Below are 16,602 nucleotides of genomic sequence, written 5' to 3'. Positions count from 1 at the left end.
CCATTAAAAAGTCACTCAGGCCTCGGTTTTCCTGCTTGTACCACGAGAAGCTGGGCACTCTCCAGACCTTCCACACTGGGATGGCTGGTGTTGTCCTACTCACATGCATTCCATGTTGCAAGTGTGGTTTTTTTCTGAGAGACAGTGTTTAGTAAGAAATAGCACGTGCCTAAATCTCATCACTTGGGAGGCCAAGACAGGAGGACTGCCATGATTTTAAGGCCAGCCTGGGCTACACACTGAGTTCCAGCAAGAACTCACAAAAACAAAACAAACAAACAAACAAAAAAAAATTCTTAACTTGAACTGGGAACATTACACTGTGTGATGAAGGACAGGCACAGAAAAACATATTCTGGTATTTCTTAGGTGACTTTATCTGGATAATCTGCCCATTAATAAAAGTGGGGTCAAGTCACCAACCACTACTGTATTAGAGCACAGCTCTCCTTTTATATGTAATAATGTCTGCTTTAAAATTAGTTATGCCAGAGCTGGGAGTATACACATTCATACTGTTATTTCCTCTTGTTGTCTGCATCATTTATCATAATATGGTGATCTTGTGTCTTTTTTTTAAGTAGATAAAATAAAATAATGGATTTTATTGTGACATTTTCATACATGTACATACTGCATTTTTTATATTATAGCCTCTTAATACACCTCCTTATCCCCTTTCTACCCCAGCTAAACCCATTCTACTTTCTTTTAAAATTAATTTTTATTTAAATTAAAAACAATCTTATTTTACATACCAATCCCAGTTCCCTCTCCCTCCTGTCCTCCCATTTCCCCCACCAAACCCCCCATCCACTCCTCAGGGAGGGTGAGGCCTCCCATGGGGAAATCACCAAAGTCTGTTGTATCATTTGAAGCAGTGTCTAGGCCCTCCCCTGTGTATCTAGGCTGAGAGAGTAACCCTCCATAGGGAATGGGCTCCCAAAGCCCATTCGTGCACTAGGGATAAATAGTAGTTCCACTGCCAGAGGTCCCACAGACTGCCCAGCCCCGCCACAACTGTTGTGCCTTTTAAAAAAAAAAGTTTTAATTTGAAATCCACCTCACTTGACATTAGCAGAGTTACCCCCACTTAGGTCTGATGTCCATATACTGATCTATCTTTGCCATTTCTTTCCTGTCGGATGGGGTCTTTACTGGTAAAATGAGTTCTTTACAAGCAGAAATATTTTTAGGTCTAGCTTTTGTTTTGTTTATGTTATCCTTTCAGCTAGTTTATACCTATTGAAGGGGGGATTTAATTTTTGTATATTAAATGCTATTGATGAAATAGAGTATGAAAGACATACTCCAATTATTCTCTTAATTTTTCGGATTGCCATGTGTACTCTGTCCCTTGGGTTCATCTTTGAGGTTTGGCAGCTCTCTGCATTGGTGGAGTCTAACTCTTTGCTCTCTTCTCCTTTCTGTACATGCTCTGCCATTGAGTTTCCACCTCCACAGGGGTGGTTATCATTCTTGGTTTCCAGTACTGACTCCCATAAGCACTCTGTACAGGGCTGATCTAGGATGGCTTAGCTCCGTCAGACTGTCTCAGGAAGCCTTTATTCTGTCTTCATTCCGTCATCTCCAAAGGATATATTTACTAGATATGATGTTCTTGGTGGGAATTTTTTCTTTCAGGATTTTTTTTAGATTTTCCTGTTTCTTCCTGGCCTGCAAGATGTCTGCTGTATCACCTGCTGTTGGTCTAATGGGGAGTCCTTTATATGTGGCTTGATGTTTTTCTCCTTGTTACCTTTAGAATCTCATCTTGTTCTTTCCATCTATCTTTGGGTTGGTTTGTGACTTTTCTGTATGAATTTGTGGGGATCCTTTGAGTTTGAAAACATGGATGCCTGCATCTTCACAGAGATGTACACATTTTCGGCAATTGTTTTGTGGAATGGGTTTTTAGATGTCTTTTTCTTTCTAGTTTTCTTCTGGGACATATGTCTGCTCACTAGTGTGCCTCTTCCTCTCTCTTTATATTCTTTGCCTCAGATATCTGACTTCCATTTTGTGATCTGTTTGCTGAATTTCTCATTATTCAATGAATTGTCTTAATATTTCCACCAATTTGTCTGTATGCTCTTCAAATCACATTAAGCTTCCTTGAAATTATTTATGTTAATTCTTTGCCAGACAATTCACTAATGACCTTTTTCTTTGAGATGTCTAGCTGCTGCTTCTGTATTCTTTTGCAGGCTATCATGCTGTCTCATTTATCTCACATATCTCATGTCCCCACACTGGTTTGTACATGTGGTAAGTCACTTACCTCAACTAACTTTACAGAATGCTTTTCAGAGTAACAAACTTCTGTTGGCAATGTACCTAAGGTGCTGGATGGATATGCTGCATTGGCATTGGTTTCAACTGGATGTAATGTCCATGTTGTTTCTTTAACTAGAATCACCACTAGTGATCTCAGTGGGCATCTTGATGGCCTAAGCCACAGGGGCTGCAGTGCCAAATTACCAGCTGGAGTAAAACTGCCTTAGTTATGGCAGACTTGATGGTCATTCTGGGTACAGTGCACCAACTGCAGGTAGTAAGGCCACCATCAGTTTCCAAGTACTATGAGAGGGCAGGGCCACCCGGTGGGTATAGATGGAGTGATGGTAGTAGCTTGGATTCACACTGGTATGAAAGAACTGAAGAGATAACTATGTGGGTATCTAGGGACCTATGTACTCAGGAAGATCTTTCCAGATGCTTTCTGGATCTATGGTGTGCAGATGAGGCCAAGCGTCTACTTCTTAGGACTTTAGTAGGTGCAGTGTTTCAGAACAATCTATTCAACTGCTTCTGAGAGCCATAATTGGATGGGCAGGGCCACCAAGTTGCTTCTTGGAGTCTGTGGTATGGAAAGCCCAATCAACTGCTATCCAGTGTTGTTGGTCATGGGAAGGAACAGACTCTCTGGACTAAGCATTCAAGGCAGGTTGCCTTGCTGTGTCCTGAGGCTGGAAAGGAAAGTTCTAACCAGCTGTTTCCTGGGATAGCAAATAAGTAGGCAGAATCACCTGGCTGCTTCCTAAGAGCCTCAGTCAGCCCAGAAGTTCAGGGCTGGTTTTCTATTTGCTTCCTGGAGCTTAAGGTACATTAGCACACAAAAGTACACATACTCTTTAAAATAGTAATTCTATTTATAAAAATTTATCTGTAAATACACTAGCACACACGAAATTTGTATATGAAGTCATCATGCCACAAAACTTAGGACTCACCAAGATAGGATAGATCATTATCTATTTTCTCTGAGTTTGCCAAATGCAAATGGACTGGACATTGTCAATGTAATTTTTTAATTAATTATTTTATGTGCACTGATGTTTGGCTTACATGTATTTCTGTATGAGGATTTAGATCCTCTGTAACTGGAGTTACAGACAGTTGTGAGCAGTCATGTGGGTTCTGGGAACTGAACCTGGGTCCTCTAGAAGAGTGGCCAGTGCTCTTAACTACTGAGCCATCTCTCCAGGCCCATCAATGTAATTCTTACCTGATAATTGTTCCTACTGTATATAATTTTACTATGTTAAAGTTAAAACCTTCCTTTTTAATTAGACAAAAGGGGGAAATGTGTGGGACAATCTTTGTACATTGTAAATAATGTATAATCCCCATTGGTTAATAAAGACCTGGGCAGGAAGAGATTGGGCAGGAGAGCCGGACTAGGAGAATGCTGGGAAGAAGAAGGGTGGAATCTGAGGAGTTGCAATATAGGTATGTGTCTCATGGTAGCTGCCTGCAGGATGGAGCAAGCCACCAATCGCCATGTACTAGCACCATTCACTAATCTGAGCAGTGCCTGTGGCTGACATAGCAATTTAAGATTCATCTCATGTAACCAGAAAACAATACAGATGCTCAGTAAAGACTGATCCAGACCACAAAACGACTCCAAACAGGTTACAGTGTGTTAAAAAAAAATATACGTAGGCTTGGGGGAAAGAAGAAAAAGGGTATATACAGTTATAGAATAAAAAACAGTTTAAAAATAATAAAGTCCTTAAAAAGGAAAGAAGTAATAAAAATATAACAAGCCATGTGAAGATGGGAAATACACAGAGAGCCTGGATTTTGTATGTTACTGTGTTGTCTTCAGATTTTCTGATTGCTAGTGAAGGACCGTCAGCTGCTAAAACACATTGGATTATGAAAACTGTTGGATTAAACCAACCTATGTATTTTAAGAATATCTTACTTCAAAAAGGAGGTCAAAAGATATGTTACTTTGGGAGAGAGGCTATGTTATTATTTCCACAGGAAATGAGAGGCTGTCGATTCATTCCAGGTTGATATGGATCAGGTTTGATCAGGGAAGACCCTCTGAAAATCCTGGCTACAGACGTAATGAAATAAACCTAGAAAAACTACAAGACACATGATACATATTTTACCTGCTCAAACATAAAACAAAAAATTATCTTTGGCTGACTTATGTACAATTCACAGTCTATACTTCTATTAATGCAGATATATATGTTACCTTTATAAGTTTATGTATTTTCAGAGCAAGAGGACCAGACACCAATAAAAATGAATGGCCCAGGTGATCCAGGATTCAGAACAGCTTCGAGGCTGCTAGCTGACAAGGTCTTTCCTCACAGACTACTCCAGCCAAGACTAAACAATTATTCTGATTTTCTCAAGACTCCCTCAACGATGCCAGCATCCCAGACAACAGGAAGAAGTCTAGAGAAAACAATGCCACATTCCCAAAAGATAGGTTATAGATGTTTGTTATCATTTAAGGGGGATTGATTACAAGTTGTTATTGGTCATAGTTAGAAAAAGGTATTGAGTGCTCAAAACTTAATGGACTGTTTGGCGCATTTGGTGGGAGCTTGGAAGATAAAGGTGTTGAGAGAAATGCAGATGATGGAGGTCTGTTTTGTAAAGTTTCAGAGAGAAGCAAAGACTCATCATCAATCAGGGCTATTCATGTGATAGATGTGATTTGAGAATCTTAATCTGTGGTTTCTGGCTGGCTGGCTGGCTGGCTGGCAAATTAGCTATGATTAACAAGAAACCAGCCTTATGGAGGTAAAACTTTTTGGGAATTATTTCCTTAGGATCAACATACATAAGCTGAGGTCCAGTGGGATAACCAAGGCTTCGTCTTAAGCTGGAAGCAGAACCTGGTAATGTGTAAGAGTCTCTCGGATGGTACTGGCTTTGAAGGCATGAAAGAGCCATGGAAAGCAGCCGAGGCTTGGCACTGTGTAAAGTCAGGAGAAGGCATGGATGAAGGGGCAGCCTCAGTTGCTATGGAGACCCTAGTTTGTTAGAGATGCCAGGGCTTTAGAATGAACACCAAAGATAGCAGCAGATACAGAATAGAGCCATTTTGAGCCTATGAGACAAGCTGAGTGTGCTAGAGTTGGAGACATGGAGCTACCTAAGCCCTCTGGAGCCCAGAAGATAATAAATCAGTACCTGGGCTTTTTGCACTGCTAAATTTTGGTTTTGCTTTGATCTAATTGTGACAGTGCCCAGGGTGGGTGGTTCTGGATGGCATACAGAAACTGAGAAAACATAGGAGAGCAAGCCAGTAAACCATATCCTTCCATGGTTTCTACTTCTGTTCCTGCCTCAAGCTCCTGTCCTGGCTTCCTTCAGTGATAGACTTATAGATTTATAAGTTAAATAAACCCTTTCTTCTCCAAGCTGGCTTTTGTCAGTTTTTATCACAGCAAAGAAAAACAAATTATTGACATGGGGACAGGGGAGGAATTTGAAGGAAGGGAATGAGGGAAAAATTTTATCAAAATACATTAATATACCATGTCTGAAATCCTTGAACAACAAACGAACAAATAAAATAGTACTAGAAGTCCTAGTAATGAAACTAAAAGGAAGAGGCAAAATGGTGCATTCCCAAATAGTAAAACTTTACATAAAAAAAGCATAAAGAATAGAAAAAGAAAAAGAGAAAAGCAGAGGTTCTAAATACAGTGCACAGCAGAATGAAGCTGTCTATCTATCCAACATGGAATCACTGGGCTGGTGCAACCTACTGGCTTCCGGATGTACGGGGTTTAATTCGACGTGCATATGACACACGGGATTAAACGTTGGTAACTAAGTTAAGACATCGAAAGGCTAGTCAGAACTGGACCCTATCCCAAAGGTCCATTCTGGGTCACTTCTGACAAATTTAGAAGACCCACACACTTCTCAGAGCTGAAAAAAACTGTTTCAAAAGAGACAATGTGAAAAAAATGCCTCAAAATATCTTTTAGTGGGTGGATTTGGCACATTTCACAGAACACCTTTGAGCTTAGTCCAATTTTGAATTAAGCCAGAGTTCACCTTTAAGAAACAATGAACCTGTTTTTAAGTAAGACCCTGTATTAATAAGAAACATGGAATGTAAGTACAAAAAGATATTATCAACTGAACTATATCTAAATATTTTACAAAGTTTTCCATGAGCCATCAGTAGATCTTTAAAATGCATGAGCTTTTTAAGGCTTTGTTAGTCATTCATCTGTAAAAACCCAGCTTTTTATGTGTGTGCCAAGCATAAAATTGCCCTATGCTAAATTTAACACAAATTTCACATTGCAGAGTAATGTGTTCTTGTACTCCAACATAATTATGACAGCCATTCAAAGGGCAAAAACACACTTAGAACAGTCTGCCTTCTGATAAAGCTTAGTAAATGAAGAAAGCCTGAGGAACATACAGAAATCAGGTCCACATTTTAAAGCTGCAGGCAATCAAGCCAAGAAAATAAATGGAGGAGCCAGGCTATATAATCACAGTCCCTTGTAAAATCATTTAAACTATTTCTTAGTTGTAATTGTTAGCAGTTTCTTGTGACTGTAATCTTTTAAAAAAATCTTCTACCACAAAAATTAAATGCACATGTACATTAACATTTTTGTCTACTTATAGTTAGGTGCCAGTGTGCCAGATTAAAATTTCCTTTTTCCAATTTTGCACTCTCTATTAATTCTAGTACATTTGGTTCCCAGTTAATTTTGTATTATTTTTCCCAATAATGGTTGGCTAGAAATTGAAGTCATGAAGAGTTTGAGAAGGAAAATAGTGAAGAGAGGCATTTAGTGTTTCTGCAAAGCAACACTTCTTTTTTTAGATGCTATTCAGTGCTGCTAATCACTTTACTGTTACATAATTAAGATTCCCAACTTTACACAGCGGTATGCAAAAACACTTAGCAAACTTGGTCAGTAGTAAGATGTGAGCAGAGTTTCTTAAGGCGAGATGGTGTGTCAGCACTGGCAGTCCGTCTTCTTGAGGCCTTCTGGAGATTCTGCTCACACCTTTTCCTGAAGAATGCTAACATGGATGTAGATCACTTAGAGCAAAAACTTAAGTAGACAAGAAGTCAGTCAAAACATTACTATAATAACCAAACTTAAACTAATTTTTAGGAAGTGATTTGCTGTCCGGTGATCAATTCCCAAGCAGAGACTTTTTTCCTAATATGATTAACTAGCTTTCACTGGCTTTAGGCTGATCGGAGATGAGAACCAACCCTGTGCAAAACTGAACTGCCTTTACTCACAACAGTAACCTAGTCTGAGCCACCAGTGTTAAAGAGCCTTAGGTCTGCCTCCTCACCTCTCACTGCTGGGAAGGGGTGAAGAAATACTCATTTCAAATCTGTTTGAGCCACTGTAAACCAAAGAAGGTCCTAAAGAGTAAATAACTTAGCTTTAGGAAGGCTCCAAACACTTCTATCATTTATAGCTTTGTGTCTAAAACAAAACTGATTTGCATTCTTATACATTTCTGACTACTTAAACTCATTGGCCTCCCTCTTTGTGGTAGCTCTTCCTATACTTTGCAAAGGAGGTACAATAACCCTCAGCAAATTAAATTAACCCAGGGACTGAATGAAGAGACAGCTCAGTGAGTGGTTAAGAGCACATGCTGTTCATGAACTCACAGCAGCTGTGGCCACCTACTGTAGTGAGATGTTTACTCTTTTGGCTTTTTGTTCTTTGGGGGGGGGTGGCTGCTGCCCAGCCCCCCCCCAAAAAAAAAGAAAAGCACAGGCTGTTCTTGCAGAGGACTCAAGATGGGGTCCAAGAAACCTCACCAGTCAATTCCCAACCACCTGTAACTCCAATTCCAGGAGCTATAATGTCCTATTCTGGCTTTCACAAGCACCCTCCCCACACTACACACACACACACACACACACACACACACACACACACACACACACCAGCATTCACTCACAGAGATGCACACATACATATAAATTTAAGAAAAATCAATCTTTAAAAGAAATGAGTCAAATAAAATAAAAAAAACACTAATTCTAAGGGCCAAAATATCAACTTAAATGAATGCAGGTTGCAGATCATCTACAGTGTGCTCTCATATTTAAGGGGCCAGATAAGTAACTGTATGTCTTCCATTTTCAAATACATTAAGTTCACATTCTTTAAAATGTGCCAAATGCAAATTTCCAAGAATAAACTATATATTCTTTGGCCAGATGTGCATGCAAAAAATATCTGATAAAAAATGTATAAGAATGGGATTTCTGGCCAATGTAAACAGCATCATATCCTTTTTGCAAAAGAAGGGGAAGGTATGAAAAACAAATTTCATTACAAGATTATTAATAGGTGCTGAGTTCTAAATGCTTTATATAAAACTATAATCAATTTAATGTCCCATACATCCCTTCACCAAGTAGTTGCAAGCAGATATATCCAAACACCAAAGGAATAGAGCAGAAGCACTAAGCACCCTGAAGTGGTCCCACTTCTCCTGGGCTACATGCTCAGTCCACACATATTATTCCTGTGTATATATAGTACAAGGTCTACCTGCCTGCTGATTTAAATTCTTCCCAGAAAAGTTACCCAGGAATATTATTATCTCACTAAAATATTACTTAATAGAGGCTGTTTTTGATAGATCAAGAATTCAATTCTATGAGCATGGTTTCATAAGAATCATTTTTGATTTCCACTCATCAAAAGATAAACTGCCAGTAAAAGACTATAGACCTTTTGTTATGACAATGTGCAGATTTAAGCTTTGTTAGTGTTCCGAATGAAAGAGGGTTAGAAAGGAGTGCTGGAGAGATGGCTCAGTGGTTAAGAACACTGGCTGCTCTTCCAGAGGATACTGGTTTGATTCTCAGCACCCACATGGCAGCTCACAACTGTTTGTAACTCTAGTTCCAGTGGATCTAATATTTTCATCTCACCACTGTGAGCACCACGCATGCAAATGGTACACAGAAATACATTCAGGCGAAAGCCATACATATAAAATTAAAATAAACAAATTTTTAAAATGTTTTTAAAGAAAAATATCTGTATGCATAGTAAAAACTTTTTATCTGAGTCATATACATTTGATAATAGGTTGATTTTTAAGCATCTGACTATCAAGGGGAACAAAGTTGTTACATTTCATACTTACAATCTAATACTAACTTAATAACCTTAATAAAGCATTAAAAATTCTAAGAGCTCAACAAAATACAAAAATGTATGTTGCAATGCTAAATGCAAACAGTATAATGATTTCTATTTATACTATAAGTAGTACAAATAAGGTATATTATTATATGTGTAATATATACATAATATATATATATATATATAAAGTAATATAAATTGTATAAAGAAGGTCTGGGGCTACAGCTTGTCTACCATATACAATGCTCTAGGTTCAAAAAAGGAAAGAAAAATTTGCATTATAATTATATAAAAATTTCTTTATACCCAAGAAATTAGAACTGTTAAAAATCGATTGAGAGATAATTGAATTTCAGATTTGTTTTTCATTTGTAAGAATATTATTTAAATAAGAATAACAACTTGTGAAATGTTTTTAGCATATAGATTAATGGTACTCAAGCTGTAGCAGCTTAAGGACTTAAGTTTTTGTCTTAATTTTCCAGTTACCAGTTTCAGGACAGCAAGTTTTTGTGACTCCCTTATTCCTTCCACAATGCTTAGCACTGCACCTATGACCTAGACAGAACCAGTCAGGACCAGTGATGATTAGCAATTACATATAACACAAAATAAGAACTTACTGTTATTTGTTGGTTCAGAAAATCCAGCCTTTGGACCACTCCATCCTTTGTTTTCCCCTGTCTGAAAGATTAAATCAATTGTTGAAATCTACACAATCAGGCATATTGAAACAATGTTACCTGACCACTTTAGGGAGGGCAAAAATGTCTCTCATGGCTACTGGTATATCCTCTTCAACTCTCACCCTAGGTGACAGCTACAGAAATAACTAGTGTGAACAGGACATTGTCCCCTTTCTACATGAGTCTACTTCTGTTTCACTTGCTGCTTCTGGGTTGCTACAGTTTGCAAGCATAAGTTTGTAAGCTTATAAGGCATCAAGAAAACCTGCCATATATAACATGTATTACACAGAAAATGGTCAGTAATTTTTACTCAAGAAGTAAAGGAGTATCTTCATCCCTTCTAAAATCAAAATAAGAACAGAAATGTTACTGTGTCAATTCTGAAAAAAAAAAAAACTTTACTAAGTATCACCAAAATATAAATGCACCAAATAATCAGCCAACATTATTTTTACAAGAATTTTTTTTTGTCTCTTTCATTATAAATCTTAAGGTGGTAAGGACACATACTGGCAAAAGGAAAGTAAAACACTAAACTAAGAATCATGACAAATGTGTTAACACCGTTCCCAAAACCAGTAGTGTAACATAAACCAGGAAGCACATCACTCTTTGTTTATCTCTTTATCCTCTTAAGACAACATTTCCTGTCCTCTCCACATTTACCCCCTGAGAGATCTGTTGTGGAATATTCCTCTAACTATGTAAAGATGTGTTGCTGCTTCACCTTGCCTGCCTAAGGCACCTGAGCGGTCTAATAAAAAGCTGAATGGCCAATAGCTAGGCAGTAGAGGGATAAGTGGGGCTTGTGGGCAGAGAGAATAAGTAGGAAGAGGAATCTAGAGCAGAGAAAAGAGAAAAAAAAAACGAGACATGAGAGAACACAGGAGAAACAGAGGAAGACACCCTGGGTCAGCCAGTCAGGCAGCTGCCAGACAGACACAGAAGAAGCAGGAAAAGTAGGACACACAGAATGAAAGAAAGGTAAAAACACCCAAGGCAAAAAGTAGATAAAGAGAAACAGTTAAATTAAGTTATAAGAGCTAGTTGGACAAGCATAAGATAAGGCTGAGCATTCATAATTAATAATAAATCTCTGTGTGATAATGTGGGAGCTAGTTGGTGTCCCAAAAGAAAGCCTGCTCATAAATAAATAAATAAATAAATAAATAAATAAAAGCCTGCTACAAGATCACTGCTGTAACCTTTGACTACAAAATTCTAATATAGACGTTCTTTGCAAAACAGAAATTACTATATAATAAATAGTCCAAAAGTACTAACCACCAACAATAGTAACATTGAAGACTATATTTGGTTATGAGCTAATTGTTTTGTATGAAAATAGATGATCTCATTCTACCTCACAAAATCTGATGTTGTATTATTACCATTTGGGCTTCTAAAGATGCAAACCAAAGTGTCAGAGGCAGTTTTCCTAAGTCAAGAAATGGAGAGTAACCATACTTTAAGGTTTTTTTTTTTTTTTGTCTTTTTCTTTTCTTTGTAATTGTTTTTGTTTTATTCTATGTGATGTAGGGAGCTGCAGAATACCGCACCCAAAAGATGGCGCAGGTTTCCGCCCTCTGCCAGCCCGACGGCGAGCGCTCTCTGTGGTAAACAACTCCTAATTTGGGAAAGGTCATGTATCCTCTTAATTCTGCTTGGAGACAACCAATCCTGGCGCACCACGTAGGGTTAAGTGATTGGTAGATGTAGACTATATCAGGCCCCGTCTCCCTCTACCCGGGGCCGCCGCCGCCGCCGCCACTATACACTGTAAAGCAAAGAGGTTCCCGATTAAACTGTGTTGAAGAAGATTCCTGGTGTGGCGTCGTTCTTGCTGGTCAAGGGTGGACGCCGCAATGTGAGGCACCAGGTACATGCTAAGCAAGCATTCTAACCATTGGGCCATCGATGATGGTCCACTAATAGCTTTTTATGTAGAAAGGAATTAGAATCCAATAAAAAGGACTATAAATATGATGAATGTGTGTGAACTGTGCAACTAAGAAATGAAAGAAACACCAGGATGAATAGCAGCATTTGGAAGAAGAATGGCCTGGGGCTGGGGAAACAGCTCAATGGCTAAAAGCACCTGCTGCTGTCCCAAAAGACCCAAATCACCAATGGGTCAAAAGCTGGTACTGCACAATACACTCCACCCTTCCCTCTGACCTCTTTGCTGAGACTACCACCTGGTTGCAAAAGTCTTTCTCTGGCTCCCTTTTTGCAGGTGTTCTTTCCTTCTGTATCCCCCATACATATTATCTAAACTTGATTTGCACCAAATACACACACAAAATATCCCTGGGACCTTCCTCTCTTTATGTCTCCCACCAGGTTCTTTGTTCAGATGCTCCATATGTGAACAACTCCACTTGCCTCCCTGACTGCCCTCCCTACTTTCAGCCTCTCAGCTCAAATCCATTCTCCATACTTCTGAGAGAATGACTTTTTATGAACATAACTAGATTAAGTTTAAGTCTTAAATGAACAATTCTTTTAAGCCCTTTACTTTCCAATCAAACAGTGACCAGCTGACCTCCCTCTCTTTTTGTAATATGATCAAAACACCTCATTCCCAACACTTGGTGGCTGAGTTCATTGAGAGTAGGACTAGGTTTCAGTCCACTTGTTATCTTCAGTTGTAAGTGTCTGGCATTTAGTAGGTGCGAGTGTGAGGGTTAGTTTCATATGTCACGTTGTCTGAGCTAAAGTTCAGATATTTGATAAAACATTAGTGGGTGTTTTTCTGAGGCAGTTTGGGATGAGATGTTCATTTAAATTAGTGGACTTCAGGTAAAGCATATTACCCTTCACAATATGGAGGGGTACACACAATCAGCTGACAGTGTCATTGAAACAAAGGTTGATTTCCCTCAGGAAGGAATTCTTCAGCAGACTGTCTTTGAAATGGAGCTGCTTCCTGCTAGGTGTTCCCATAGACTGCAGACTGTCAGAGCCTCCATAATCACTTAGGCCACTCTTTAATGTAAGTCTGTGTGTATTTACAAATGCACACACACACACACACACACACACACACACACACACACACACACACACACGCCCATGTGCACACATCCTGTTGGTTTTGTTTCTCTGGAGAGCACTTGCTAATACAGTAGGTATGCAAAAAATAAAAGGCTTCTCAAATAAAGGAAATACTGTTTTGTTTTTTCACTTAACCTACAAATAAATATCTTTAAAGTGCCTTATTTTGACATATTTTTATAAGTACTCATCAGTTTTAAGTCAATATAAATGTGCTAAACTAAAACAACATACACATAATCTAAGATCTACTGAAATACAAACATGTTAGGTTTTGTATTACAAACATTTTTTAAAGGAGAAAAATCATTGATTAGCCAAGCTTAGGAAACAGAACTGAAATATCTATCACATAGACAAATGAATTTTTAAATCACTGAAACAAATCACATAGCCTTAAGAAAAGCACAGCTAAATGTTCATCAGAAGATACCTTGTTTCTTGCCCTAAGCTTAAGGAATATTCCTGCAGAAGCTAAGGTCCTCTCCAAACACAGTCCTGTGAGAAAGGTCTGCTCAAAGGAAAACTACTGTTATAAAAGTAATATTAAATCTGTTCTGTTGTAAACTTTTGTGTAAACAAAATGCTTAGTAGAAATAATTTCTACATAAGTACAGATAACAAAATGGTTATAAAGAAAATGAATTCAGTTCTCTCCACCTTTTCTGCTATCACCTGAATTCAGGCCTCTCGACAACAGAGGCAGGTGCTAATGATGCTAGCTGCTGCAGAAGAAATAGAGGACTATGAACATGGTCTTGGGGAAAAAAAGAAATATGCTCTCGGTTTACCTTTAAATTTAAAATAAACAGAAAACAAATAAATAAAACTAGTTTAGAGAGAGTCTGCCTAGTGCAAAAACTGCCCTAAAGGACTAAGCCAAAATTTTTATTTCCAGTTTACAACTATCTTCCAAAACCAAAGACTAACAGCTCCTGTTCTTAAGAGGCAAATACAGACAAAAGTACATGATGAGCCAAGCAGCAATAAGTTAGACAATATTATGTTGGTATGAACTATCATACAAAAATTTTAGTATTTCTAGTCCTAGACTTATTACTTGCTAGCACTACATCTTCCCAATAAGTGGATATTATTTTCTAACAGCAAAATCTCACAGAGCACTGCCTCATGAAAATTAAAACTCAAGTCAACTTTGACAGAAGATGAGATCAGAATATGTTAATAAGTTTCATGTCGGACAGGAAGTACTAGTCCATTAGTGTCCATTCTCACCTTGTCGAGCTGATCCTGAAGGTTAGAGGACGCTTTATAACCAAGCTGTAACAGCATTGCTTCTGCAGCATTCTTTTTCGCTATCTTTTTATTAGGTCCTGTTCCAGTAGCAACTTCATTGCCCACCTTCACCTATAGAGGTTGAAGAAATTAATTAGTTGTATTAATTATATTACATTATATAATTATATAATATAATTACATTATAAAGGAATTCATAGGACTAAAAAGTGTGAAGGTTAATCCAAAATAAAACAGAAAGACAAAATCTTACTCATGTAAATTTTATATATGCAAGTGAAAGCGCACATGGAGCAAATACGGGAAATGGCCCTCAGATTCTGGTGGTCATCTCAGTGTGGCTTTCTTCTAGAACTTTTACTTCCTTACATATCTCTGTATCATTTGATGTTTTTAGACCTTACTCATTTAAGCAAATAAAGTTTACATTAACACAGTATTTGTTCTGACTACATTTAGTACTCTTAATTTCCAGTAATGAACCGAGAGGAGAAATTCATGTTGGTGTCATTTAAACTAATGTCCAAAGTTTATATGAGTTTATATTAGGGCTGGGGACACTGCTCAGTGATAGAATATTTGTCTAGCATATACAGGGTTCTAGGGTCAATATCCAGTATGGAAAAATATCATATTAAACAGTTTCTAAAGAAAATTAATATAAGGCTGAGTATAATACTGTGGTGAAGAAAAACACAAGTGAATCTAGGACTTACAAAATTCAACTGTCTGATTTCCTTTTTGCATAAGGTACTACACATTGTTTAGCAACTCCCTGACCTTCAAACTCCTCATCAATACAGCAGGAATACCAACCAACCATGCCTTAGTGTTGCTTTGGAATTTAAGAAAATCTATATCAATCGTAACTGCTTAGTGTAGAACAACAAACTTCCCATAACCTTTTGTAAGCAATTTAAGCATAATGTATGTGCATGTATGTATTTAAACATATGTGAGCCATCCTCTACACACATTTTCTGAGTCGAATAAGACTATTTTAGAGAGGCATGTACTAAGAGAAATAAAATCATAAAAATTAAATTGAAAAGTGGAACTATAAGGAGGAATCTCCAAAATGGCATTAAAACATGGCTGCTCTTACAGAGGACTCAGGTTAGCTCACCAGCACCCAACATGGAGGCCCACACCTGTAACTCTAGTTCTTGGGGATGTGGTGCCCTCTTCTGGCCTCTGCAGGCAAAACACTTTATACATACAAAATACAAATTATAAACTTCGCGTTGGTGGCACACGCCTTTAATCCCAGCACTCGGGAGGCAGAGGCAGGCGGATCTCTGAGTTTGAGACCATCCTGGTCTACAAGAGCTAGTTCCAGGACAGCCTCCAAAGCCACAGAGGAACCCTGTCTCAAAATACCAAAAAACCAACAACAACAACAACAACAAAATACAAATTATAAATAAATCTTTAAAAGAGAAAATACTAATAGAATGATGTGTCATGTTTATAGGTTATAGGCAACAGTGATACAGCGATGCATGTGTTGATCGATCTATAAATTTACTGAATTCCTATCAAAATCTCACATGTATTTGACACTATTTGACAAGCTGATTCTAGAGTTTATATAGCAGAGCAAAGTGCTAAGAATAGGCATGGGCCGGGCGTTGGTGGCACAAGCTTTTAATCCCAGCACTCAGGAGGCAGAGGCAGGTGGATCTCTGTGAGTTCGAGGCCAGCCTGGTCTCCAGAGCGAGTGCCAGGATAGGTTCCAAAGCTACACAGAGAAACCCTGTCTCGAAAAACAAAAAACAAAACAAAACCAAACAACAACAAAAAAGAATAGGCACAGTTCTGTGGGAGAATAGTAAGGCACAGTACCTCTTTGCTTATCTGAATTTTTATATAGCTACCATAAGAAAAGGGCAGATAAATCTGAGTTTATTAAATTACTTTTGCTCTTAAAAAGATACTAATGAAAAGTAGAAAGGAGGGGATCAATGGCTCAGTGTTAGTTAAGCATTGGCTACATAGATGAGGACCTGCACTTGGATCCCAAAGAACCTACATAGGGTGTGTACACAGGATGTGGTGATTCTCCTAGGATTTGAGCTTTGAAAGCAGAAGGCCAAGAAGGTATTCCCAGGATAAGCTGGGTAACAAGCAGTCATAGCAGCAAATTCTGGGTTTAACTGGGAGACCCTGCC

At 38.2% G+C, this 16,602-nt stretch overlaps 1 protein-coding gene across 1 annotated transcript in view; it reads right to left on the bottom strand.

The window, feature by feature from the left end:
• Positions 1-16,602, bottom strand: part of Stau2 (staufen double-stranded RNA binding protein 2) — a 236,767-nt gene that overhangs the window by 137,249 nt on the left and 82,916 nt on the right. The window contains exons 8-9 of the mRNA XM_035440003.1: positions 14,411-14,542; positions 10,052-10,112 (exon numbers count right to left, since the gene is read on the bottom strand). Of these exons, the coding sequence (XP_035295894.1) occupies positions 10,052-10,112; positions 14,411-14,542 (193 nt within the window). The remainder of the gene's footprint in view (positions 1-10,051; positions 10,113-14,410; positions 14,543-16,602) is intronic.

Source organism: Cricetulus griseus, chromosome 2, assembly GCF_003668045.3.
Source record: "Cricetulus griseus strain 17A/GY chromosome 2, alternate assembly CriGri-PICRH-1.0, whole genome shotgun sequence".
NCBI lineage: Eukaryota > Metazoa > Chordata > Mammalia > Rodentia > Cricetidae > Cricetulus > Cricetulus griseus.
The sequence above is the reverse complement of the archived record's forward strand: the minus strand, read 5'-3'. Positions and strand labels throughout refer to the sequence as shown.